At 43.8% G+C, this 26,635-nt stretch overlaps 1 protein-coding gene and 1 non-coding gene across 3 annotated transcripts; one reads left to right on the top strand and one right to left on the bottom strand.

Moving 5' to 3' along the window:
- The first annotated feature begins 288 nt into the window (after nucleotides 1-288).
- On the top strand, nucleotides 289-360 carry TRNAQ-UUG (transfer RNA glutamine (anticodon UUG)). The gene has a single exon. It is a non-coding gene; the product is annotated as a tRNA-Gln (tRNA).
- A 4,230-nt stretch (nucleotides 361-4,590) lies between these two features.
- On the bottom strand, nucleotides 4,591-26,569 carry NARF (nuclear prelamin A recognition factor). 2 transcript variants are annotated; one of them, XM_054278765.1, is made up of 12 exons: nucleotides 26,496-26,569; nucleotides 20,708-20,781; nucleotides 20,173-20,253; nucleotides 19,184-19,327; nucleotides 17,461-17,593; nucleotides 15,434-15,568; nucleotides 11,127-11,245; nucleotides 10,128-10,257; nucleotides 9,444-9,516; nucleotides 6,180-6,317; nucleotides 5,465-5,622; nucleotides 4,591-4,900 (listed from the first exon to the last, which is right to left on the bottom strand). In XM_054278765.1, exons 2-12 carry the CDS (start codon nucleotides 20,732-20,734, stop codon nucleotides 4,659-4,661), a joined length of 1,380 nt encoding a protein of 459 aa, XP_054134740.1. In that variant the 5' UTR covers nucleotides 20,735-20,781; nucleotides 26,496-26,569; the 3' UTR covers nucleotides 4,591-4,658. The 2 variants fall into 2 exon arrangements, with proteins under 2 accessions (XP_054134740.1, XP_054134739.1); XM_054278764.1 differs by lacking the exon at nucleotides 26,496-26,569 and having other exon boundaries at nucleotides 20,708-20,852.
- Between the last annotated feature and the right edge of the window lie 66 nt (nucleotides 26,570-26,635).

The following is a 26,635-nucleotide window of genomic DNA, read 5'->3' as shown; positions in this document are numbered from 1 at the left end:
TTGGACAGGGCCTGGAGCAAGCTGGGGTGGTGGAAGGTGTCCCTGCCCATGGCAGGGCTGGCTCTGGATGATCTTTAAGGTTCCTTCCAACCCAAACCATTCCACGATTCTATAAAGACAACGAATCCCGCACAAACTCGGAGCAAACAGAATATTTAGGTCGTGTTGGATTCCTGTGGGCTATGCCGGGTTCACGGGCAGAGGGAACAGAACAAACAGCGATTTCCAAGTGGGATTTATTCATTATGGATTAATTGTGGGGGCTGGCGGAGGGCAGAGGCACCACCCGGTTCTATGGTGTAATGGTCAGCACTCTGGACTTTGAATCCAGCGATCCGAGTTCAAATCTCGGTAGAACCTGCCCCCGGTGTCTTTTTTTGTGCTTCAGAGCCCAGCAGGGACAGAGCGGACACGGTGAAGCTCTAGCCCAGCCCAGGGGTGTCCTCACCCTCAGCTGTCACACTCTTCCCGATTTTCTTCAATGCAACGAAATTGATAAAAGACTTCATATAATTCCTGCTACTTTTAAATTAGGTGTTTCATTGTATTTTACTGCTGTTTTACATTAAGTACTTTTGGGGGTACATTAATTTTTAAAATTAATTAAGTACATTTACACTGTGGAAAATTTCATCAGGCAGATGTGCAGAATTTGGATGTTATTTTTAAGTTACTTTCCAACTACTCTCTTGGAAAATAAGGGCAGAAATGCAGTGTTTTTTGGGATAATTTGCACAATTTAAATGGATATTCCCTCTGCTTCGCTGACACAAACCCTCAGTAGTTATCTTTCATTTCCAGAGCAGTTAAGGACATCTTACACCTTGGTCCCCTCCTCCAAACCTGTCCTACTAGTCACTTGTTTACACAGCAACAGGAGCAAGCCTGCTCTGTTCACCAGCTCCTCCTCCTCTGGCCAGGTAACCCTTGAAAAAAAACACAGAACACCTTCAAATCAAGTTATTATTTAGTAGAAATCCAGGTCCCAGCTGCTGAAGAGAACATATGGAAATGTTTGCTCGATTCATTAGATTTTCACACAACCTAGTGATGAAAAAAATCCCTTTTCTGTGTCAGGGCTCATTTTCATCCTTTCCTCACCTGCTGGATCAGGTCACACACAAAGATCTTTTCCTGTGCAGCAGTTTTGAGTTTCTCTGCCCAGTGACTGAGCACAGCCAGCCACTCTCACAGGCTGCCCTCACACCCCTCAGAGCAAGAGCTTTAAAGCCACAGGGCTTGTCTGCCCTGCAAGCAATCAATATATTAACAATTTTAGAGAGCTAATTACCATTCATCTGGACCTTCCTCCTTCCATTTCACAGAGTTTGAGGTGCAGCTGTAATCCAAAGTGTCCCATGAAGTGCCAATACAAAATTGGTGCCACAGATGGGCCCCAAACAAACCCCCTGGGTGTAACCAGGTGTACTTAAAGAGTTAAAATTTTACATCATGGAATGACACAGAACCAGTGCAGAATTGAGTACTGAGATTTATTCACAATTCATGGTCATGCTGCACTGCAAAACAAAGCACCAAAATTTGGGTAAATGAGCATCATCCGGGTATAACCCAGCTGAGACTGCTGCATTTGGGTGTCTGCATTGCTCTGGGGCACAGCACAGCCCAGGCTGCCCAGGCCCTTGGGGGACACACACAAATGGTGCTGTGCTGAGGGAACCCTCCTGCAGCAGGCAAAGGCACTCACAACACCCTGGAGCAGCCTCAGAGCAAAGCACCAGAACCCCAAGGATCCAGCACCTGACATGCTCAGGTCAAGAACATCCCAGGACAATTTTATTAATTCATTTACTGTGTCCAATTCCTTTCCCACAGTCCTTCCAGTTTATAATTTTCTAAAAATCCTCTTATCCCAGCACAAAATTCAAGGGGGAGGTAAAGCACTATGGCTGTGGCCATGTCAGGAGCTTTTCCTGTTGCTGAAGAGGCAGTGGCAATAGAAATTATTATGAAATCAGGGAATTAAAATATGCTGTAATTTCAGAGGTGTGGCTACAAACACATATTGTCAACATTAATGGACTTTCCAATTCAAATCCAGAATACAATCTTAGGCAAGTATTTCACTATATATGAAGCTGCAACAAGGTTCTCTGATATAGATTAAAATTTCAATGCAAGCAGGTGAAGGGGGAAAGATTAAAAGGAAAGGAAAGTTCTATCCTGTAAAACTGGCACTTTAAGAAAAGGCCTTTAAAAAATTAAAACATTTTACTCCAAAAGTCTTAAAAAACAAAAGCTGACCAAAAAAAGAAACCAACCCAAAAAGACAAGTCTCAATTGGTTAGGTGATTAAATGATAATACATTTAATACATTCTGTGTAGCCTGGTTTAGCACAGGAGACATTCAGGGAAGTGATGGAAAGGTTTGTTATGCAAAACCAAACACCACTAACAAGCTCAGTTAGGTGCCTTCCTTATCTTTAAAAAAGAATTCTGCAGCAGACAAATCAACAGCTCTGCACTGTGACTGCCCCAGTAGGTTAAAACCCTTGAGCAGATGGAAGGAATGGGGGATGCAGCTGAAGCAGGTTATTGTGGACACTGAGCCAGTGCTTTCCCTGCAGTGGCAGCAGAGCAGACTGATTTCAGCCCATTGCTGCTCCCCCAGCAGCACAGGCACTGAGCCCTTCAGTGCAAGCACTGAACAAGGCAGCCCCAGCCCTGGGAGCATCCATCACCCTGCACACACAGTTCAGGCTCTGCTTTCACAACAGCAAGGCAGCTCTTGGGAAGTTGACTGAAGATTTCCTCAGAAAAGCAAACTGGTTTTGTACCATTGCACCCAGTAAACACACAGAAAAAACAAACACACTGTACAAAGAGCAGCAGAGATATAATTTAAACATGCAGCAGCTACAAACCATATATACAGAGAAACAGGCCTATACAAACAGAACAGGACCATTTATTACATTACAATTCTGGGGGAGTTTTTGGAGGAAATCACAGCAGATGAACAAAATCAGACCCAAGGAGGTGGATGTTGCTTCTGAAAGTTTGAAATGTCACACAACCCCCCCCCGTTTCTCCAGCACACACATCTATTACCCTTCCAGCTGCACACAGCTCTTCCCACAGCTCCTGGACTCCCTTCCTGTACAGAGGTAGATTTCTGTCGATGTTCTGATATTGCACCACAGTAAATATGGTTCTTATCACAAGGAACAACTTGCAAAGGCTAACTTCTATAATTCATGGGCATCATCTCATTGTGGGCATTCAGGTAGTGCAGTAAATAAATGTGCAGTTCAAAGAAAATTCCCTCCAAGTGCAATGGTTTGTTATTTAGGTGGAGGTCCAAGGGAAAGCTGCAATTTTGAACAGCTTCCCATGAAGAGAGCTGGTTTTTATCAGCAGGGTGACACTTCACTGTCCCTCTCCTTTTCAGCCTCCCTGGTGTAGCCAATGCCAGCTCTTGCCCTGCCTCCCCTGATGCTCCATCCCATTCCACTGTGTCCAGTTAAATGTGCATTTTAAACACTCACAGGTTTCTGCAGCAATCATACAAGCAGCAGTAACATTGAAGAAATTGGCAAGAAGATTGATTCAAACTGCATGAAATGGTTAAAAAAGCCCATCCACACTCAGGCTGCATAAGGAAAGCTAGAACTTTGCTAGCTTCAAACAGCCATTAATTGTGAACAGATCTGAAGAAGTCTGGCAGGAGTCTTAATTTCTTTTGTCCATCACATTCTTGAATAACTCTCTGACAACTGGGGAAGTTGCAGACAAGCTGAATGGCAGTACCACTTCACAATGTCTGTTAAATGAACCTCTATAGCAGATTTATAAAAATAAGTGCATCAAAAATCATGATGCCAACATCCCATAACTCTGATGAGCTCACAAGCAGCATTGCTCAGTAGTTTTTCTCAGAGGCACCCCAGGAAGTTTTTTTCTGCAGAAGTCTTTCAACATGGAGACAAATGAAGGAACAATCTGGGCATGTTCCACTCTCAGAGAGAAGCCAAAGCAAGCAGCACCACTACTCCTGGCTGCAAGCTTGGCAGAAAACTTATATGGGAAGAAAGTTCTCTTTTTGTAGCAATCAACCTATTTGGAACTATTTTAAATGAACCATTTAGCATTAGTTTCCCAGATTCAGTTTGTGTGAAGCATTCTGTGACACTACATCAGTAAGAAATGGTGGCTAGCTTGGAACTGAGTATTTTTTGCTGAATTATGGATACAAGGCTTATAGAAATTCATTACATCTCTCCACATACTCACTTGTCCTTTAAAAGGGCTTTTCCTTACCAAGGTAAGTAAATCCCAACTGCATCAATACTGAAATTCCTGTGTTGACAGGGACTGCAGACCTAGAAGTAAAATCATCTCACCCTCTTGGAGGAGCCCATTTTGTGCAGTGAACCTTCACTCCAGGGAGCAACTTGGTCAGGAATTCCACTCCCTGTCCCAAAGGGCTCGTGTACCTTGCAAGATTAGAATGAAGAAATCCACTGTGTGCAGGAAATGACAAACAGTAAAATGAAATGCCAGTGGCAGGAGCCAGGGCTCTGGGAGTTGTGGTTTTGCAGAGCAATGGTTGTGCCCAAGCAGCCCCAGCTGGGCAGAGCTGACTGAGCCAGAGGTTCCATGGGTGCCCTGCAGCCCCAGCCCAGCTCTGCAGTCGTTACCATTTGATGTCCAGGCTGCTGGTGCTCTGGTTCACTGCACTGTAGGAGGTGTGCAGAGTGTCCTGGGCCTTCTTGGAGTCCACGCCCTCCAGCCAGTCCTGGTACATCCTCTGCACGTGCAGGTTGGCCTCTGGCAGCCGGACAGGGATGGCAGTGTACACCTCCTCCATCTGGGCCAGCAGGGCTCTGTCTGCTTTGCCATCCTCACTCTGGGCCTGGCCCTTCCCATTGAGGCACCCTTAGGGAAAAAAAGAAATTAAAAAGATGAAAGTGATGGAGATTTGATATGAAAAAAAAAGTCTCTGCTAACTCAGAATTCTTTTTTCACACTTCTCTAAAGGAAGTTTTTTTTTAAGCTTCCTCCCACACTGTTACAATTTGTATTTACCTAAAGTGACTCCAATATCAACTTCATCTTAATGGAAATGAGGTTTCCATATCACAAATCTTTCTCTGCATTCTCCATGGTTTTATGATCCTAATTATGTTCCTTGTCTTTTCTTGCCCTTGACAGCCACCATTTCAGAGCATCCTCTGAGGTTTGGCAGTGCAGTGCTGGCACTTATTTATAGGTCACAAGAGAACAAATATCATCCTGACTCATTTTAGAAAACTCAATCACTTTCTGAGCCAAGCCTGCACCTGTAACTGGTGTTTTGGGCCCTTCAACAAACAGTGAGATTTTAGATTATTAAGAAGAGAATGAAGAGGGAATGAAATGAAGTGCCTGCCTGTAAGGCAGCTTTCCTTTGAGATTCAAGACACACATGCAGAACAACTGCAGATCCACAATTATCTTTACCTCCTGGGCAGGCAAGGACTTCTACAAAATGGTAGAGAAACTTTCCTTTTTTCAACTTCAGGACCATGTTTTGGATATTCCTGAAGCCATAAGCTGCTGCAAAACGCAGCACTGTCTCCCCATCCTTTTCAAGGGTCACTTCTTGAAAGTCCTTGTTCCTGGCAAGACACAGAGAGAACATTTTAACCCCTGCATTCCCAGAGGAACCACCCAACTGTGCCAGTTTGTATTCAGCTGCTCCAAAGGGAGCAGGACAAGTGTAACAGTGAGATCAAGGTGAACTCTTCCATTTTCTGAACTGAGTTAAGCAGAAATTGAGGTGGAATCTTTGTAATGCAATTATACTTTATTTTTAAGTGCAGGTAAGGTTTAATAAAATGAGCACCAGCGGGAGCTGCTTTAAAGTGAGAGACCTGCAGGTTTAGAGCAGGTTTAGAGCCTGTAGCTGCCCGTCAGACCAGGTCAGCAGTGACTGCTGTCACCACCCAAAGCAGGGGGAGTTCCTGAGCTGCAGGAACCAGCTCCTGCCAATGCCCCAAGGCTCTCAGTGCCCAAGGGGCATTTGGACAAAACCCTCAATAAATGCTTTATCTTTTGGTCCAAGTGCTCAGGCAGTTGAAATAAGTGACTGCTGTGTGTCCCTTCCAACTGGAAATTCCCCTTTCTGTCCTAGCTCACCCATTGTACATAACAAGGGTACAAAAGTTGAACTTACTTTAGTGCTTTGTAGGTGATCTCCTTGACATCCACACCAAAAAGCTCCTTTGCAGCATGTTTAAAAATGTGCTCGAGGTAACCATCAGATCTCTTGCCATCATGCCTTACTACATCCCCCTCCTTTAAGCCATCAAACCTTAGGGAACAACAAAATGGAAGATCAGCTCCAAACATTTAATTCTTTCACTTCAGTAAAGCAGTGTGTTTCTCTTCTTCTCTGTCTCCCCCACCAAAAAGTGTTTTGTAGCACTGAGAACACATTCCATTTTCATTTATTACAGCTTTTAAAATGTAAATTATTCAGGACAGCAGTAAGACAATGAAATTCATGTGATTTATTCTTGCTTCATTCACATGTTCCTGGTTAAACAAAGTATGTTAAACATTCCTGGTTAAACAAAGTATGTCTCCAGCTAAGGTGAGATATTGCTGACAACACTTAGTAATATGTGACCAGGTTGATTTACATATCCTCTTATCTTTCAAGATATAAGAAAAAATTTAATTCCTTTGACACTGCTAATAATACATAAAAATACATAAAAATCAATTAAAAATATGCAGGGCTTTCCATATTGTGATGAAGGTGCATTGTTATCAATTACTGTTGCTTGATATTTCTCAATCTGAAGATTTTGTTAACAACCTTTTACTGCTCAAGAGCCATTCTGGGAAAAAAAATTATTTAAATAAAATTATTTAAATAAATGGACATTTTTTGAGAGAATAATTTGTGAGAATACAAAACTACTTCAGAAGTTCAAGTCTTTGCTGACAGTTCTGCTTTAGGAACTTTTGTCACACTGTAACACTGTGCCAATGAAATCACACAAAATTGGCAGAGCTGCAACCAGGTTAGAACAGTGTACACTGAAAATAAGTGCTGCACTGTGGCTCAGGAGAGAAAATGGGAGCTCATCTGCTGGAAGTTCTCCTCTCCCCCAGGTAAAAGCAGCTCTGAAGGGCCCCCATTCACACAACTCTTTAATACCCAGCACTTTATCACAACTTGCTGCTGTGCTGGGGCTTGTTTCAAGAACATGACTCCAAGTTGTTTCAATTTCTCTGCAGGATCTGCTTTAAAGACCCCAGAAGAGCAAGAATTTGTGTCATTAGGTCTCACAGCTGAACCAGGATTTTCAGATTGGTCCTTGTAAAAATTAACATTATTTTCCAACACAAATGGAGGGCACTTGGCTTGTTCAGCCTGGAGGAGCCTGAGGCCAGAGCTCAGCAGGATCTGCAGCAGCTCCTGAGGGACAGCTCCAAACTCTGCTCTGGGACAGGGACAGGACCCATGGGATGGCTGGGGCTGTGCCAGGGGAGGTTTGGGTTGGATTTTAGGGAAGGTTCTTCCCCAGAGGGTGCTGGCACTGCCCAGGCTCCCCAGGAATGGCAGGGACAGCCCTGAGGCTGCCAGGGATGCCCAGGGTGGGGCTGTTGGGCAGTTTGGGATGGATTTAGGGAAAGGTTCTTCCCTAGAGGGTGCTGGCACTGCCCAGGCTCCCCAGGGAATGCCAGGCATGCCCAGGGTGGGGCTGTTGGGGTGGCTGTGCAGGGCCAGGGGCTCCACTGGGTGATCCTTGAGGTCTCCTTCCAGCTCAGGACATTCTCTGATTCTATAAACTGAGCTAATGAACCAGCATTAATGAACAGCTTGTCCTTCACTGGACAGGCTGACACAGAATTAAAAGCCTCTCTCTGTGTGATCCTGATACAGAACTACATGAGTGTCTGTGATTATTCCTGCAGGAACTTTATTCATTCTCATTCTGTGACAATCTCAGGTAGAAGCAAAGGAGCTGCACTACAAGCACAGCTCTGATCCACTCCAGTTTCTCCCCTCTAGGTCCAAGCAGGGTTCCAGCTGGAACTGAGGAGGATTTTTCAGAACTTCCAGAGCTTTCTGTTTTGTGCAAGACAGCACGTTCATTGCTCCTTTGGAAAGGCCCCAAGGAACATCTGTCCCAGCTGAACAAAGATCAGGGAGAGAGAGCAGCCTCTGGAACCAAATCTGAGAGTTAAACACCACACAGGCTGCTCCCTGAGCCCAGCATAAGGGATGGAAACAAAACCTCTCCAGTGCTTTGTGTGCTACTCATCCAAGCACAGCTCAGTTTGATCTAATCTTGAAAACTGACTGCTGTCCTCAGTATAAAACCAATTCATTTCCATTTCCTGAAAGGGTGCTGCTCCTGGCAACGCACATGAACATATTGGGGAGTGGAATTTACTGCCAGGATGGTGCTGTGAAACAGAGGGAGCCCAGAGCAGATGGTCAGGCCAGCACAGGCCTGGGGCTCTGCACAAGGAGCATACAGAGCTCTCAACAGGGCCAGCACCCCCAGCCAGCCTCACTGCCAGCAAGGCTTCACCTTCATGCAGTCACATCATTCATTACTGCAAATAACCTATATTTATCAATAAATTAATAATAATTCTTAAATATCAATCAGACGCTACACAAATCTTCAAGTCATATTTTAAAATATTTACTGTATAAGGGCCATTACCTCAAATGATCTGCTTTGTATTCAGACAGTACATGCAAATTTATATTGTCTGTTTTATATTACTTTTATATATAGCAAGAACATCTAAGAGAATATTTTTGTGGGTTTGGCCACTCTATAAGTGTGAAGCTGTGGTATATTCAGGCTTTAGTGCAGGTTTTTTCCTCTAGAAAGAAAAACCATTCTTCTGAGCAGTTTTACATTTATGTTGTGTGGGAAATGGGTTTATAGAAAATTCTCAAAGGTTGACAGAAAACTCACAAAGTGTACACCTGTATGCAAACCTTAAAATAAGAAATACTGACTTAAAAATACCATAGAATAAACCAGATATTGTTAAGAGAGAAATTGAACTAAAAACAAGTTCAAAGGATGACCTTACAAATAAAGACTAGATACTTTAGAGAATAAAACCATAAAAATGCATTGTAGTAAGATCCACAAGGAGTAATTTTAGATGATTGACTTTAAGACATTTACAACACAGTTCAGCTAAAACTGATAAACCAAAATGCTTATAGTGTATTGTAATTAAGAAATAGTTGGCTTCTGATTGTGATACAATGAATTATAACATCTGTATTGTCTCACCCTTCAAATGACACTGAAAATAGAATAAAAGTTTTTAAAATGCCTCTCAGTTGCCCCATCTCTAAGTCAAAAAAGAGCTTTATCCAACAATGTTGAATGTGCTCCAACACATCATTTGTCATCCAAACAAGGAAGCAATCCACAACAAAACTACTTACAAACTATCTACAGCTACTTCAGTCACATCTTTCATTGACACATTTTTCTGTTCCATTATCTGGACAATTTCACCTGTAGGAAAACACATGAATTTCACTTTTATCACAAAGCACAACACCCACTGTGCCTCTGCTTCAGAGAGCAACATCCCAACACCTGCAAGTGCTTTGTGGCACATTCTCCAGCTCCTGCAGTCACCTCGCTCCTGACAATTCCTGCCCCAAAGAAAAGGGGCCCTCAGCCTGCCCAAACCCTGCTCAGATCCTCAGCCTTCCTGTTAGGCCAAGTCTGGAAATATCCAAACTTGGACACTAAGGCTAAAGACAAGACCCTCACCAAAGGGCAACTGGTGCTATGAATGAGGAATAATTCCTAATAAAATAATGACCATAGACAAGCCAGACAATTGTTTTAAATATGGATTTGCATAACTTGTACCTTCTTTAACAGGCTGTCAAAATACCTGATTTTTTAGATGAATAGCAACTTAGAAGGAAAGGATGTGTCACTCTGCCCTCCCTGTGCAGTACCTGTATTACCAGGAGCACAAAAATATGTACTACTTTTTAAAGCCAACCTTATGACTAAAGCAGACTTGAAAAAAGCAAATTCTGGCAGAAAGGCTATTCTAAAAATGGTGATTCACTTTTATATTTATAGATTATAAGTTTAAAAAAGTTAACCTGATGTCAGGACACAATCAACTTCTGCTGAATTATACAAGGCAGTGTAGAAATCTTCCCTCAAGGCTTCCAGCTTTTTGTCATAACAAGGTGCCACGACTACATGGAAAATTTTATCAGGAGACAAATTCTGTGGAATACAGAAGGGAACACACGTGAACTCCATGAAGGGCAAAAGGCAGCTTGAAGGATGACAGGCACAAAAATAGTGACATAAACCTCATGCAGGCAATACCAGGAATAAGTCCCTACATTAAATTTAAAGAATGTTCACACAGATAATGATTTGCCAGAAGTCACAAAGCATCAGCAACAAACTTCCAAAGTCCTGGCTGGAGCAAATTCCCTCAGCCCACATTTTCTGCAGCTTTTTATTGTCTGAGAAAGTGGATACAAGTCAGGAGTTCAGAGTTCTGGTTCCTGGCTGTCACCCACTCACTTTCACCCACAGCAAGCCCTTCACAATTTGTCTGTCCATGTGCAACCCTTCCCTACAGAACGTGGCTCCTTTGAGGTATGGGATGGAAAGAACAGCACTTTTTTCAACATACAAAACTGAGGAGATAAAAAGGTTAGCTCCAAGGATACAGTGCTTTTATTGAGCTCAGGTCACAGGGCAATTTCCACATTATTCTCCTCCACTCCTGTTTTGGCTCTGCTGTAGAAATACACAGGCAGCATTTCACAAAAAACCCTTTAACTGCTATGGATTTAACTTTAGCCATAAATATCTAAATCCAGGCTGCACTGGGGGTGCAAGGACTGCTGCCAGCTCACACTGATGGGAGGGAATGATGGAGGGAAATCATGGAGGGAAATGATGGAGGGAATGAGGTGCTTTGTACATTCCTCTCATCATGGGCACTTGTACAGCACAGAGCACCATTTCTTCTTCAAGTAAAGGACAAATATAATACACTAAGATCTGTATCTCAGTGTTAAAACACATCTGCTCTATTTAGAATAATATAAAGGTAACAATAAATCAGAATGACTTACCTGCTGCCTGGCAAAGTAGCCCTTCACTAGGGAGCCCATGATCTGCTGTGGGGACTTGGCAGTGCAGATGTGAGAGGTGACCAGGTTGGTGAGCACCCTCTCAGCATAACGGATCCAACCTGGGAGCACAAAAACATCCCAGGCACAGAGGAGTGAGCCACGAGCACAGCAAGGGCAGCAGTCACACAGCACACCCTGAAAATGGGGACACCCTCACACCAGGGAGGACATGTCTGTGTAGGCTGGGAGCCATAGCAAACCTCAGGGCTCTGTTAATAATGCTTTAGTCAATAATTCACTGTGCCAAGAATTCTAGACCAAGGTCCACTGTGAACTTCATGACCTGCTGCCCCTTCCTCATGCACAGATTTAACAAAGCAGAAAGAACAAGACCCCAGCTAGCAGAAATTTGACCTTCTAGACCTCAGCCCTTGGATCACCACATTCTACAACAAATGCACTGTTTGGCTGCTTAACTGAAACCTGCTATTTCCTAAGATTTAACATCCCTGCACCCAGCCTGCTCCCCCAGAACAGAAGAGTCACATGAGAGCATTATCACAAGATGCACATGGATTAAGCCTAGGAAAAAAAGGCTTTTTTTACTATTGTTAGAGTAGCCACACCTTCAGAAACACCCCCACACTCACAGGAGCCACCTGGAATCTCTCTGTGTGCAACACCCTGTCCTCAGCTTCTCAGGAACTCCCTCTCACCAATCCCTTCAGCATTCCAGCTGTGGATACCCACAGCACCCAACATCCAGAGCTGCTGGATTATTCCCCCAGTAAATGAACAAATCAAGGTATTTAGGCTGTGTAATTCTTTCCTGGGCTCTGGAGCTCTCACTGAAAAGCCCAAAATCCTTCACAGCAAAGATTTGGAGCTTTTTTCATCTACATGACACCTACACTGTGCAGCAGGAGTTAGGCCCAGCCTTCAAGGCAGGTGTGCTGCTTTTGCTGCTAAGAAATAGTGGAAAAAAACCCCCACAAACACATTTTGTCTTCATGCAAATCAGTGATTACATAAAAGAGAAACTGCTGTGCAGTACATGCTGCCCAGGAAGGAGAAAACCTGGAGGTTAACTTTTAAGCTTGAAATTACCACTTCTGTGAAAACACCTGGTGCTGTTCAAGTCTCAACAATACCACAAATGCCAACAGCAGCACAAAACTGGGATGCAAAGCAGCGTTCAGATTGTCTCTGTGTAGCAGAGAAAAAGTTTTAATAAGATATAGTTGTATAGTTGAAATAGTTGTAATAAGATTTTATTGATGAAAACAAGAAGGTGCTGAATATTATGGAAACCCAAGGATCCTCCAGCTGTTTAAATATTCCCAATTCTTGTTCTGCACAGACTTCAAGCTGGTTTCCATAAAAACCTCAAAGGCACACATCATCTTCACCAAGCACTCATTTCTGCTGTAGGAAAAGCTGAGGACCATGGATTTGTCTATTAGGACTGTACTGAATTGCAAGACTGAACTGAAGTTTGCTTAATGTCCACCTTCACCTGGGACTTTAAATCACAGACATTACCTACAAAAAAGCTGAATTTATTGGTAAAAATCTCTATTAGCATATTCTGCCTGATAGGTACATCCTATTGCCTAAATGGCTTTAGTCTCTGTCCAAACAGAACAAAAACTGCTTCATCAAGCAAAACAAGGACAGTTTGTAAAATACTTGTACTCATCATTAATCACCCCAGCACTCCTGCTATGAGGCTGGTTCTTATAACTGGAATGTTTTTGATACTGTAGTCATGACCTATAAGGAAATTTCCCTAAATCCCAGGAGATTTCTGACAGGTATTGTCTGAAGCAATTCCTTAAATTGTTTCTGTCCTTGCAGTGGATGGAACAAGTGTCTCACAGCTGCAGCTCCCACAGATCATTACTCTCATTAGTCACTGGTTAATTGCACAGCAGCCTGGGTGAGTGAGCATTTATCACACACTGCAGTTTGTGTCCCCTCACCACAGTGAGGGAAAACCTCAGACACCCCATTGTAATGTCAGGAACACCAGCACTCACCCAGACCTACACCCTCCATAAATTCATTTGGATTTTTGGCCATTTGCTGGCTGTGTTGCCATCAAAAATTACAAATTACCACATAAATCCCTGCAGCTGGAGCTCAGAACATGTTATTTTTGGTGGTTCTTGTGAGATCATGAAAATGCATGTACGCATCTGTAGGAAGTGCAAAAAATGCAAAAACTAAGCAAACTTTTGCTACTGTAAAACCTCATTCCTGGGAAAGGAAATTCACTGACTGGGACAAAAGCATCAGAATCCTCAATATTTATGATATTCCTGCTGCTGCTGTAGTCTGCCCCATTGGCTTTTCTGGGAGAACACAGAGGTTGGCAGTGCCTTAAAAACTCCAGATTTTCCACAGCAAATGCTTCATGTTGCTCACCAGCTCAGTACACTAAGGAAGGGAATTTATTCTTTTGAGATATTACAAATAGTATCAGTAGTAACACTGCTGTTCTTTAACAGGAAAACCCAAAAATGAGCTCACTTTCTCCCCAGAGATCAGCAGGAGGTGAACAATTAACACAGAGACAAGAAATCAGCTTTTCTCAGGTTCTGGACTGTGCAGGCTCTGCTCTTTGCTCATGGTAGATGTCACACCCTGCCTGCTGCAGAAGGTGATAGCTCTGTGCAAAGTCACACACCAAGATAAAAAACAGTAAAGCATTTTTTATACTTGAGTTCACATTGACCTTGAATCTACAGAGCTATATAAAAACCATTTTGTGCTGAACACACCCAGTAAACAACAGCTCTGGGACAAATTTATGTAATCTGGGGGCAGAAAGAGGAAGGAGAAAAATGAACAGAAAATGCACACAGACAAATAAGGACAGGAAACACAGTGAACAGCCTCACTTGGAAGATGACTAATCATGATTTTTGCTTTCTCTAATTGCTGACAAAGAAACATAACCATGTTTTCAAAGTGGATTGACAGTGATATTCTGGGTTAGTTTCCCAGAAATGGAAAGCACCCAAGCTTGTTACCATCTCTATCACAGCAGAGAGCTGACACCAAACCCAGCACTGACACCAAAAACTATTTTGTGCACACCACACAAGGACAAGCAAAGTGCTCCATTAACTATTTTAAAGTATTTCCACTGAGAGCGGCAGATAATCTGAGCTCTGTTTCCTGATGAAGCAAATTAAAATTATCACAGAAATTCTAAAAGAAATCCTCAGGTTTTGAATTTTACCTAAAGAAAATACAAGACAACAAAACTAAGTGATGGGGGGGTTTCAGCTGCACAGGTTTTACATGAAAAAAGATCCATATGTAATGTGTCTGCTCCTGAAGATAAGAGGTTACACTAAGATAACAGTAACAGAAAAAAAGAGACATGTTTTTAATACATATATGCAGTAGTTAAAGCATAACCCAGCGATTTCCACTACAAAATATACAGAACAAACAATAATACAAGTATAATTCAAACAGCAATATTTAAACTTCAAACCAATAACAAAAGCAGATTGTGGGGATCACTGACTGCAACTCCTGATCACTCTGACATTTCTTTAATAAATGCAATCCACTTGAGTTATTTCAAAGCTAGCAAGAAGTATTTTGCTATTTTTATCAGCCTTTTGAAAAGCAACACTGAACTTTAGGGTGGAGCTGATGAGGGTGTTAGGCAAAGGAGTTCTACCTCCTTTTTGATACTTCTTTTTTAGGAATATTTTTATTTGAATTGAAATGGTGCTGTGCCAACAATGCAAAAGGTAAGCAGTGACTGCATGTTCTGCATCTGTGCAGGTTCTGCTCATACAGAACACATTCTGAGGGGCAAGGTTCTCACAAGTGAGACATCCAGTGAGTCAAGTCTGTGACATTTCATGTGAGAATTATTTTCCAAGTGTCAGACACATCCATCTCACAGTCATCACAAACAATGTCACTTGCTACTTTCCCCCAGGCTTAAGTGGCAAGTTCTAAACTTTGCTTAAGTTAACAGAGGTTGTGCTTTAATTCTATCAAAGTTCCTTTAAGATTCTTTTCCATGAGGAAACACCCAATTAAACTTTGAGGTGTGAACACACAAAAAGCACCCACTAAACTCCTTTCACTTCTGATTCTCAATTCCAAGCACTGAAATGCACTCAGCATGACCAGTGACACTGGGAACAAACACTGTGTGCTTGAAAAGCAAATAAAAAATTTAAATTATGTAAGGCTCCCAAAGGAAGCCACCCTTTCCTGAGCTCCTTGGTGGTTCCAGTTTGAAGGGGGGGAAGGATGGATAAATCAGATCTCACCAGGGCAAGCAGAGGCAAACATTGGTAAGGCATGTTCCTCCTGGTTCCTCCGTTGGTAGCGCTGCACAAACTCCCTCTGGCTCTCCAGGATACTGAAATCTGCAGCTATGGTGGTGTCAAACACATAATGCACCCCTGGGGAGGCAAGCAGAAAGGAACAGGGAATCACTGGAATGTTGTTCCCCTTCCAAAGTTCCAGGCCTATGAAAAATCTTGAAGGATCAACAGGTGTATTCTTTCCCCCCTGCACATTTTCACAGTCATAAATAAAAGCCATACACTATTACAGCGACCTGATGAAGGTCTCCAGGGTGAGAGAAGGATGAGAATCTTGTTTCATGATCAGAAGGCTTGATTTATTGATATATGATATATAATACATTATAACTATACTAAAAAGAATAAGAAGAGAAGTTGCAGAGGCTGCTAAGCTAAGAATAGAGTAGAATAGAATCTAAAAACAAGAGAGTTCTCTGTCCCTGTGTTCCAGAGAGCTTGCCCTGTGATTGGCCCTTAATTGTACACATGGAACATGAACCAATCACAGGTGCATCCTATTGCATTCTACAGCAGCTGATAATCATTGTTTACATTCTTCTTCTGGGGCCTCAGCTTCCCAGAAGATGCACAAATCCCAAAGAAAGGATTTCTATGAAAAAATGTCTGCGACAATACACTGCAACAACTCCTTCTACACCCTGAGTTTACAAGGACCACCAAGAGCACTGCAAACATTCTCTGCTTCCCTCTGAGCACTTGGCATCTGTCACTTTTAGCTCAGCTGAACAGATGTCACAACTCCTGCAGTGACTCTGGCAGAGAAATGTTCTTTTCAAGACATGCTGAAGTCACAAAAAATCCTACCCAGCTCAGAGGCACATCTGCCATTGCTGCAGCTGTTTAGAGAGCTACAGGAGATATCAGCACCCCAGCAGGGCCCTGCTGGCTCTCACTTGGCAGCACACGCCCTGGGAGCCTACGTAACACTGGGCACATCCCCACAGAAGTGAGGGCAGATAATGAATGCATTCCAGGAAAACTGGGGCCCACCAGAACTCAGGAATGCTTTGAGATGAAGAGTACACACTGGGTACACAGATGTATCAGAAAAAACCATGAAAAATGAATATATATAGATACAGATAGAAGGAAACAGTTTATATGTTTATTACTGTTCTTTTTCTTTCTTCAAGTAAATTTAAAAAATCCCAAACTTACAAGGAAAGTGGCTATTGCTTGTTATCTAAAACTCTATATATACTGACCAAAGGAAATACAGCTTTAACATAAAATAGGGAGATACAACACTTCTTGTAATTTCAAATTACAGGAAAAAACAGAACTGAGAATCTCCTAGAAATACAATGTGTCAAAAGCACCGAAAGGAACTTAGAATAAGAATTACCTTCTCCCTCAAGTTTTACAACAATGGGAAGCTTGTGACCAAGCCCTCCCTGACTTCTTGGTAGCCAAGGTTTTGGAGGCAGCTCTACAATGTCCCTGTGTTCTGTGACCTTTCCTGTGAGCAGGGAATGTCCCCAGTGTGCTTCTCACACTGCTGTAGGTGGCACTGGTGCCTGGAGTTCAAACTCTGAACGAGGTTGTGCAAGGGCACTTCAGCACTGTTTAACAAAACATCATGGAATGGAATCCCACCATTGGCTTTGCTTGGGAGGAGCCCTAAAGCTCATCCAGTGTCACCTCTGCCATGGCAGGGACACCTTCCATTGTCCCAGGGACACCTCCCACTGTCCCAGGGACACCTCCCACTGTCCCAGGCTGCTCCCAGCCCTGTCCAGCCTGGCCTTGGACATTTCCAGGGATCCAGGGGCAGCCACAGCTGCTCTGGGAACCTGGGCCAGGGCCCCCCACCCTCATTTCTTCCCATTATCTAACCTAACCCTGCCCTGTTTCACTCCATGCCCGTGTCAAAAACCCTCTCCAGCTCTCCTGCAGCCCCTTCAGGTACTGGAAAGCAAAACAATCCCTCCCTTTCTGCTTCACCACCATAGCAAATGCAAACTTACCAAGACTTTTGAGGAAACCACAGAGTCTCTTGGCTGCTTCATTCACAGAGAGATTGAATTTAGCAGCAAAATAAGGCAATGACTGAGGGCACAGAGACACTGCCAACACTTTGTGTTTTGAGGTATCACATTTCTGGCAAGTGAAACAAAGAGAGAGAAGAAAAAATCATTAAAACAGGGTAAAGCTCCTTGCCTTCCCTTCCTTTCCCATTCCTGGAGTTATTCCTTAGAGTCTCATGCTTCACTGGACCATATCATTAAAAACCCTGTGAAACAAGCCTCAAGTGCAGCAGAACAGGATGTTCCTCTGATCCTGACAGTGCTCATCTGCAGTCATCTGTAGATGTCTCTTTTACAGAACTCAGGGGAAATCCATCTCTCCTAGGACAATTCTGTGCTTGGATTCCAGGTGGCACAAGGAAAGCTAAGGGACATTCAGCACCTCTGATGTTCTAGCAGGATGAAATATTCTAGCAAATAGGAAAAGAGCTGTGTGTTTCAACATTTACAAAGAATGTTTACAGAAGCAGGGGCGTTCAAAGCTGTAAATACAACCCAACAAATAACACATCTCATTTTTTGTTAAGGCTCCTGTGTCTTCATCACTGCAGTTGTGGAGGGAAAGTGGCAAGATGGGACTCAGCAAATCAGCACTGTAGGCACTGAGGAATGCCATGAAAGTAGCCAGGGCATGGTGTGGAACTGTGGCATTTAGCTGAAGATTTATCTTGTGTTTGAGCTGGGACATTTTCCACACCAGTGCAACCCCTGGAAGACAAAGCAGGACTGTGCCACAGACAAGTGCCACCCTGCAAAGGTCAGAGCCCACAGTCTGCACTGATCCAATAACCCTTCAAGGACAGCTCCTGGCTCAGAGCTCCTGACTGCCCCTGGCTTGTGTTTGGGAGCTGTGATCAAGGCACCTGACTGCCTTGCTGTAGTAGGATTCAGGCCCTCTTAACAGGACCCATATGACCCAAAAGATTATTTTCCCTAAATTCTCTTCTAATTTTCTCATACATGACAACACCATTCTGCATGGACAGTTAAACTCCTAAGAAAATGTAAGTACTATGTAACTAATCCACATTTATGACACACATGTACAGCTCAAGAAGCTTCAATTCTAGTAGCTTTTGCACAGAAGTCTGGAGCAGAACTAAAATAATTTAATATCAGGGTCTAAAGATCTGAGCACTACCCACAGCAACTAACTTCTAGAAAAAACAGAACTCAGCAGAAAATAAAACAGCAATAAAACACAAGGTTTGCTAAGAATATGGACAAAATGTAGTCAGGTTGAATGTATATTAGAAAGAATTTTAATTTCAAGAACATGTCTTTATAGGCTTGTATAATGTGGGTATATTAGCACCAAAACCAGCCAGAACAGTCCTAGCAGTGAAGGAATGAATATCTATAAACACTGAACTGCAGAATAATTTGTTCGTGCAGTAATGAAATCATCACATTGCCAATAAATTTTCCTTCTGCAGGTGCAGCAACTTTCCTCTGGTGTTTACATTAAGTGCTGTGACCTTGCAACTCCAGTACAAAATTATTTTAAGTACTTTTAACGTTTGTGTTGCCTGACTTCCTCTTTGGAAAAAGCATATCCTGACAAATCTTCACATTATCCGCCTTGGGAGACCAAGCTGCTTAGTCATTCTGTAACTGCCTCCTCCTCAGAGCCAACAGTGGGGCATTGTTTGGGTCACTTTACCTTATTAAGGTTGAGAACACGAAAGAACTCCTTCTGATTCTGCTGGAAAACTCTGGCTCCTTCTTCCAATGTCATGCAGCTGTCACAAGCTAGGCAGTCGCTAAGGAGTATTTTAGCATTAGCCAATGTATCAAACTCATTTTTCTGGGGGCAAAAAAAAGAAGCAAACAAGTATTTAGTAATGATCAAATGATTTTCAACATTTCTGCAAGCAAACACAGTATCCCTGTTTGGTTTAAAGCAGGACAATCCACAACACTTGCATAATATCCAAGATTATTTACAGGTAAACAAAACAATATGTTCCATCCCAATCATAGCTCTGCTCCTCCTATTACTGTGAAACTACAAAATGTTTAAGTGTAAACAAAAATCTAAATTTAGCCCCTAGTCCATATGCTAGTAACTTAATTTGCACTGTGCTTCAGAGCTGACAGTCCCCATCAACTCACCCAGCAACTGAGAAAACTTTCCCTTGAACTATTAAAGCTCTTTAACCAGATACCCTCTATAACAGCAAGGTGGCTTAGGCTTTGTAACACGAGGTAAAACAAAGAGAACACAGTCCTACAATTGCACTGAACATATTCTGTGAGATCAAGAGTTTCACACTATCTGCAGCTCACTTGAGAAAAAAGGAAAACTTGGATATAAAGAATAAATTGATATTTTGTCCACTTGTACTATCAAAACTCCGCTTCTTATAAGTTCTGTCTCTGTTCTGAAGACTTGATATAAGAGTTTTAGCATTCTAAATTTTTAGAATTTAGAATTTCTGTTTTGTGTTTGCATTGTAAGGGCTTTTATTGCACCTTTTTGCAAGATTTTTGATTCACATATTCAGGGATGTCTACAAGAGCTCATAATTGTTTCCAACTGCTTGTTGTTTATTATACTTAGTAGCTGAAAGTTGTCTCCTTATAACCTCCTTCGGGGTGCACAAAACAAAAGAATATAGAGTCTAATAGAGGTTTTAGAAGGAACATTACCTCTTCAGAGCCATCATTTGAACTCAATGCATCAACAGATGCACTTTGCGTATCGTCATTTTTCTGTTTTTTACTGCATTCCTGAAACAAAACATAAAATGTGCAGATTATGCAAAGCCTGTTTACCATTCTGTAAGAACACTTCTGCAGAACTCTTCATGCCATTAACCACGGACGGAGCTATTTACAGCGTTGTGGAACACATGCAAGACCCCGTGTTCCAAGTGTCATCGCTACGATGGAAATAATTTCTCCGAATTCCCCCGCTCCATCGGTTCGGGCGTTCCGGGCATTTGTTAACCCGAGGGGCTGTCGGGGCAGGCACAGCAGGGCACGGCCACACGCCGGCGACACCGCGCTCGGGGCTGTCACGGGGAGGACGCGGAGCTCGGTGACCTTGGGGCAGGCGGCCAGCGCGGCTCCGTCTCCCCGCCGGGGCTCACCGGGGACGGGGCCGTGCCCGCGGGCAGCATCCCCCAATACCCCCGTGTGCCCCGCACGAGGAGCGGCAGGACCCGGCCGGGCACTCGCTCACCTTTTTGCTGCAGTTCTCGCACTTCATCTGCGGCGCGGCCCTGGCGCGGCTGCCGCGCGGTGCTGCCGCCGGGGCTGCGGGACAGGAGAGAGCGGGGCGGGAGGTGAGAGCCGCTCGAGCAGCGCCAGCCCGGCCCCCGACGCGCTCCCTCCGTCCCCGCCGCCCTTTGTTACCGCGCCCGCCCCGCCGGGCGGTCCCGGGGCGGCCCCGCCGCGCTCACGTGTCCCGCAATTCCCCGGCCCGGAATTACCCTGCAAACACCGCCGGCCCCCGGCAATGCGGTGGCACCGAGCGGCGGAGGAGGAGACGCGGGGCGGGCGGCGCTGGCCGAGCCCCGCGGGGAAGGCGCCCCCGCAACCCCGCACGGAGAGCGGAGCCCTCACCGCTGCACCCCCGGCTCTTCAGAGCCCGCGCACCGAGGTAACGGGAGAACGGGCGGGCACGACTCGCAGCTCAGCAGCTCCACCGGGATAAAAACCCAACAGCGGAATCCCCCCGAGAGCCCAGCGTAGCCTGTCCGGGGGCAGCGCCGGTGCCGTACCTGCCGCCGGCGCTGAGCCTGTGGCCGCAGAGCGGGCGGGGCGGCACCGCCTCCTCCGCCGCCTCCCCCGGCCGCGCCCGCCGGGCTCATTGCGGACCTGCGCCGCCGCACGTACGCGAGGGACGCCCCCATCCTGATCCCCGTCCCCATCCCGGTTCCCATTCCCCATCCCCAGCCCGACCGGGACCCCCGGGCCGCACCGACCCGCCAGGCCGGCCCTCCGCGCCCGGCTCTGCGCCCGAAGCTTCGCCGCTTCTCTGGAGAGTCCCTGCGTAATTTTTTACACCGCGCTCCTCTGTTATATCGTACAATGGGTTTTCTCCCCCTCGATTTCTGTTTTTTTCCTAATGGCTTTAAAGTGAAATGACACTCTGCGAGTTACTAAATACAGCATCATCACCATTTTATTTAACCGATATGCTGCGGTTTCCCATTCCTGTAATAAAACACAAGTAGCAGCAATGCTGTTCCCAGGCAGCAATGGCAAATCCTCATGAACAGGATTATTGAACAGATATCAGCCTTCCAGTCTCAAAGGCCCTGGAGCATTAATCGAGATTTTTTACGGTTTCTTGTCTTTCTGAACTCAGGTTGTAGATTTAAATAGGTTCAATCAACATTTTGCTCCCTTTTTAACCCCCAGCCATATGAACACACACGTACAAGCAAACGCCTACACAGAGAAGTTTTTCAAGTGTAAAATGACGTTTTATAAATTAAACCACAGAACTTCTGAAAAACATGCAATTTCCTGCCTTAACTGCAACTTTTCTATAGCACTGAGAAAATCCCCTCCTGTTACAGTGCTTTAAGCCACAGATGGGTTTTGAGCACAAGGGCTGGAAACAGGCACAGCCAGAGAGGTTTGTTACCCAAAACCACAACTTTAAACACTTGTTCCATGTTCAGGACACTAAAGATAACCCCAGAGAAGAATGTTGTGCTTTTTTATAATTATTTTTTAATTTGCAGACTAGAGGTGAGTTATCACTGAGGTCAGAGAAATCAACAATTCTTTAGCTTAACCATGATGAAAGAAAACAGCAATGTTTTCATACTTACCACTTAAAGAAAAGTAAGCTGATGCTGCTTTACATATACCCTGGAAAATATCACTAATCCTGGCTTGAGGTAAAAATTGTAATAGCTTTGGTAATAATTTTCTGTGCCTCTGCTCCCTTCATTCAAAATACTCTCACATTTTATATTCGTGTATTAGCCCAAGCTTTTTAAAAGCATCACAACCACTGAGCAATTCCTATGTGATCTAAGAATTCCCATTTCCTACAGACTTGCTGGAATGCAGCATTATCTGACATCTTTTTTGTTCTGTGGATGAGTATTTTCATACGAGAAAAGCACCTTATTCCACCAGGATACAACAGCTATAGCTGCACTGGCCAATAAGGTGACAAGACAGATGGGAAGTTCTAAATTAAAAATGTGTTGAGATTTGTACTTAAGGACACAGCTAAAATCTTCCTGTTTCACACTCTGATCATACTTACATTTATTATCCAAAACTGATAAAGTGATTCTTCAAAAGACATGCCAGTTTTGGGTATTTCTGTAACTGCACAGATCATATTTAAAATATTTTTTATTTCACAGAATCACAGAGTGGTTTGGGTTGGAATGGACCTTTGAAGGTCATTTAGTCCAAACCCCCCTTGCACCAGACCAGGTTGCTCCAAGCCCTGTCCAGCCTGGCATTGAATTTCCAGGGATGGGAATCCCTGGTGAATTTAGTAATCTGTTACAGGACTGGATTAAACACATTCTTCTGCACATCAGCAAAGGGCAAAGACTGAATTTCCCCCCTATTTCTTGTATTCACAATGAAAAACTGCATAGAAATGGAAGCATTTTGCAAGAATATTGAGGACACCTGAAGTATCCCTATTTCATCCTTCGTCCTAGGAATACTTGGACTGAATTTATTTCAATTTCAAAATTCAAACAAAAAGAGCTAAAACTTCTACAAACTGAAGAGTGTGCAAGGAATCTCTGTTTCAGTGCACAGTACAAGGTTGTATTTGTGAAATCATTAGATAATTAGATGTCTCATTTATTTTATTGCCAAGAGCACTCTGTGCTTTCCATTCTCCCACAGAACAGCGGATCTTTGATCAACCCTCATGGTGTGCCTGATAACCTGAGAGAAGACACAGCATCCTGCTTTAATCTGGGCATGGTGACACCACCTTTGCACTCTCTAAAAGCTTTCCTATGCCAGCAGTAGGCAGCATTTAAAGGCATCACTACTTTTATGGCCACTGTTGATGTGTTTGGCCTCCATGTCACATTTATCCCTGCACCCGAAGCATTTACACCCTGAATGAAATGGAGAAATAAGAAATTTCCCTGTGAAAACAGCAAAGTGCTGCAGGCTTTGCATGGCTCCTGCAGGGCAGTGCCAGCTGTGAATGCTCCCTGCCCACAGTGCCAGCTCCTGGCACTCCCCAGCTGGCAGAGCTGGGCAGTAACTCCTGGCTGAACAGGGATCCATGAGATCTGTGCCCTGTTCCACCCAGGGCAGGGCCAGCACAGGCTCCTTCTGTGGCATGAGCTCATTTCTAGCAGCACTCCCAGCCAATTCTCCAGCCAAAGCATTTGGTGGCTGCTTCCAAGCAAGCACTCTGGAATTTATCCTGCCATGTCAGTCAGATCACATGCTTATTGCATAGCTGAATGCTTAAGACTTTAGGGCAGAAAAAAAACAAAACAAAGGAGTGAGAAAAGAATATTGAGGGAAATGGTCTGAAATAGGAAAAAGCACCAGAATTACAGACATGTCAAACTAATTCAAAATAAAGCCCAGTTCTGTTTTATTTGCATGTTCTTGGGTTTAGGTCAATGACTTAAAAAGTTACAAGTGTGTTTGCTACACAAATAGAACATAAACACTTCCACAGAATCTATTTTTACATTGTTGAGGAAGAAGTCTACAAACAGTCAATCACATATTCCTGAATTGTTTCTTTTGGAAAATTGTTTTTGTTTCTGCAGCAGTGGTTTGGAATTCATGCTGTTCTTTAGGTCCAGCATCAGGCTTTCAAAATGTTCCTTCTTCCTTTTTCTATTAGAAGGCACAACAGCACTCACCTACCTGAAAGAGCTGGTGTAAAATCCCCAGATTTTAGAAAAAATGCTGTAAGAATCATTAATGGATAGCAGAAGCTTACAAGGATCCTTGCCATATTTATTTGGATTGTGTATGTATGTGATATTTCCCATGGCTGAAAAAATGTCTCTGTAACTTCATAATTAAATTAAGTCACATCAGGTTATCGTGGTGTGACCTTTGAAGAACTGCAGAAGTAGAGAGTTGCTGATATTTTTGCAGTTAGTAACAATAATAAAACATATGCTTTGTGGTTCTTGCTGAATGGAGATGAATTTCTTGCTTATTTCACTCTGCTCTAGACACAGAAAACCTTTTGTCTTTTATCAATCCAAACAGCTTAACATTTGGTTTCCAGAGAAACCAGTTGCTTGTAAAAACTGATTGACAGCTAATTAGACATAAATTTCTTCCCAAAAGCCTCAGTCAGCTGCTTGTTTGGGTTGAGCACACGTGATACTTCTTACTTCCTATTTTTCATCCAAATCCAGCAGCTGGTACCTTGTGACTCACAAGCAGCCAATTCATTCTTGCACTTCCTCACTGCCTTTTCCTATTAACTCTTACACAGAATTTTACACAGGTAATTCCCAGTACTTACACTTAAATGTCTGTATTGTGGACTCTCTGGGGGTTTATCCCTATCTTCACTCTGGAATGTTATGAAAGTCACTGGTCAAAATCTTAATTTGCCAGAATAGTGTTGAGAACAGCTAAATAAACTTCCATCATGTCATGGCCCTGAGCAAACACTCCAGAATATATTAATGTTTGGAAAAAAAGCCAAAATTTGAGGATTTCATCCAGGAAGGACATTCTGAGAGAGGACCAAGTATCATTTGTAGATGAAGTTACACACTGACTTAGAATAATTTAAGAAGTTAAGCTAAACTGCAGATGTCTGCATTTCACCTCGAATGGATTGAACAGGAGAGGCTTTCCCATGTGAATGATATTTGAAACATGAAACATTTTCCAAATGCAGCCTGTTTGTCCACAACAGGAAAATTACTCTGTATTTCAAGTGAATTAGAAACTTTCCTCCCCAAATAACAGATTTTCAAACCCAAACCTTCAGCTGATGTACAATTCAGAAAACTCACGACATCAATGTTAGACTTGAAAGATTATCACTGATATTTCTGCTTTCCAAATATAAGTGATGTCCAGGTGTTAAAAAAACAGGTTATTTATTGGTGAAATTGCCTTGCTAAAGTCTAGGGCTTGATAATGCTTTAATGAACTCAGGCCTAGCAGAGATTAACAAAGTGTGAGCAAAAAGGATGCCCACTGGCAGTGGACACACAGAATTTAGGGGCCATCTGGCAAGAACTCCCAATATAAGGAAGAAACAGATGAAGCCAACTCAGCAACTGTGCTGAAATCAGCTCCAGCTGGGTAAAAGAGAATTCTGGCGGGTGGAATCTGCAACCACTGACACAAGAAACCCACCTACAAGAAGGAAAGGCTGAGCATGCACACTTCTTAGCATGACAAGTGGATCATTAATCAATAGAAGACAGAATGCTAATTATTAAGAGAACGATGTAACTTGTGGCCAGTGAACACTAATGTCTTTGCTAAAATGTATAAATAGTTAAAAGCTTTGGTATGCTTGATGTGTGGAAATATCCACCTTGCACCCTGTGCAGAATAAATAACATCTCCTTCCTAAACTAAACTGTCTGTGTTTAGAGGGCTCCTAAAATCAGCAAAACTTTCCTGCAGCCGTTCCAAACCCACCTGGACGCGTTCGAGGTGTCAGCAGGGCTTGGACTGAGCGATCTCCAGAGGATCCTTCCAACCCCAGCCGCGCTGTCACTCTGCCACAGCCGGGGCACAGCACCAGCTCTTTGTGTCACTGCTGTCCCAGGTGCTGCCATCGAGCACCCAGAGGTTTCCTGGCTCTGCAGGAGCTGCCCGAGCCTGGGGAGAGCCCCCAGGGCTCCCCTGCCCTCCCCGACCCCTCATGCAAGGGGCCATGTCCGCCTCACCCACCTCGGCTCGTATCCACTGAGGCTCTCCCACACACCCAGCCTCACCCTACAGTAGCTCACGCGAGGTTTCTGCTCTTTCCAAGCACCGCTAAGGTAAAACAACCCAGGAAACATCGACGCTCTTACTTCAGCAGCATCCGCGGGCCCCGGCGCCATGCTGAGTACTGGCAGCGCGCCGCCATCTTGGCGCGGCGCTGCCCTCACGGGCGGGGAAGGGAAGGGAAGGGAGGTTCATGTCCCGTCCTCTGCCCTCACCCAAAATGGCC

The sequence above is a fragment of the Melozone crissalis genome, unplaced genomic scaffold (genome assembly GCF_028551555.1).
Source record: "Melozone crissalis strain CALT ecotype California unplaced genomic scaffold, PUWL_Pcris_2 ptg000026l_1, whole genome shotgun sequence".
NCBI classification, from domain to species: Eukaryota; Metazoa; Chordata; class Aves; order Passeriformes; family Passerellidae; genus Melozone; species Melozone crissalis.
This window is presented reverse-complemented; position numbering and strand designations above follow the sequence as displayed.

Bases quoted from the DNA above. Each gene is read 5' to 3' on its own strand.
- NARF (XM_054278765.1), bottom strand. From the start codon at position 20,734: ATGAAGTGCGAGAACTGCAGCAAAAAG. The intron at 6,318-9,443 runs GTAAGTAGTTTT...TTGTTCCCTAAG, and splicing joins GAAGTAGCTGTAGATAGTTT to GTTTGATGGCTTAAAGGAGG. The intron at 4,901-5,464 runs GTAAAGATAATT...TTTTTCCCTAAG, and splicing joins AGTCCTTGCCTGCCCAGGAG to GGTGCCTCAATGGGAAGGGC.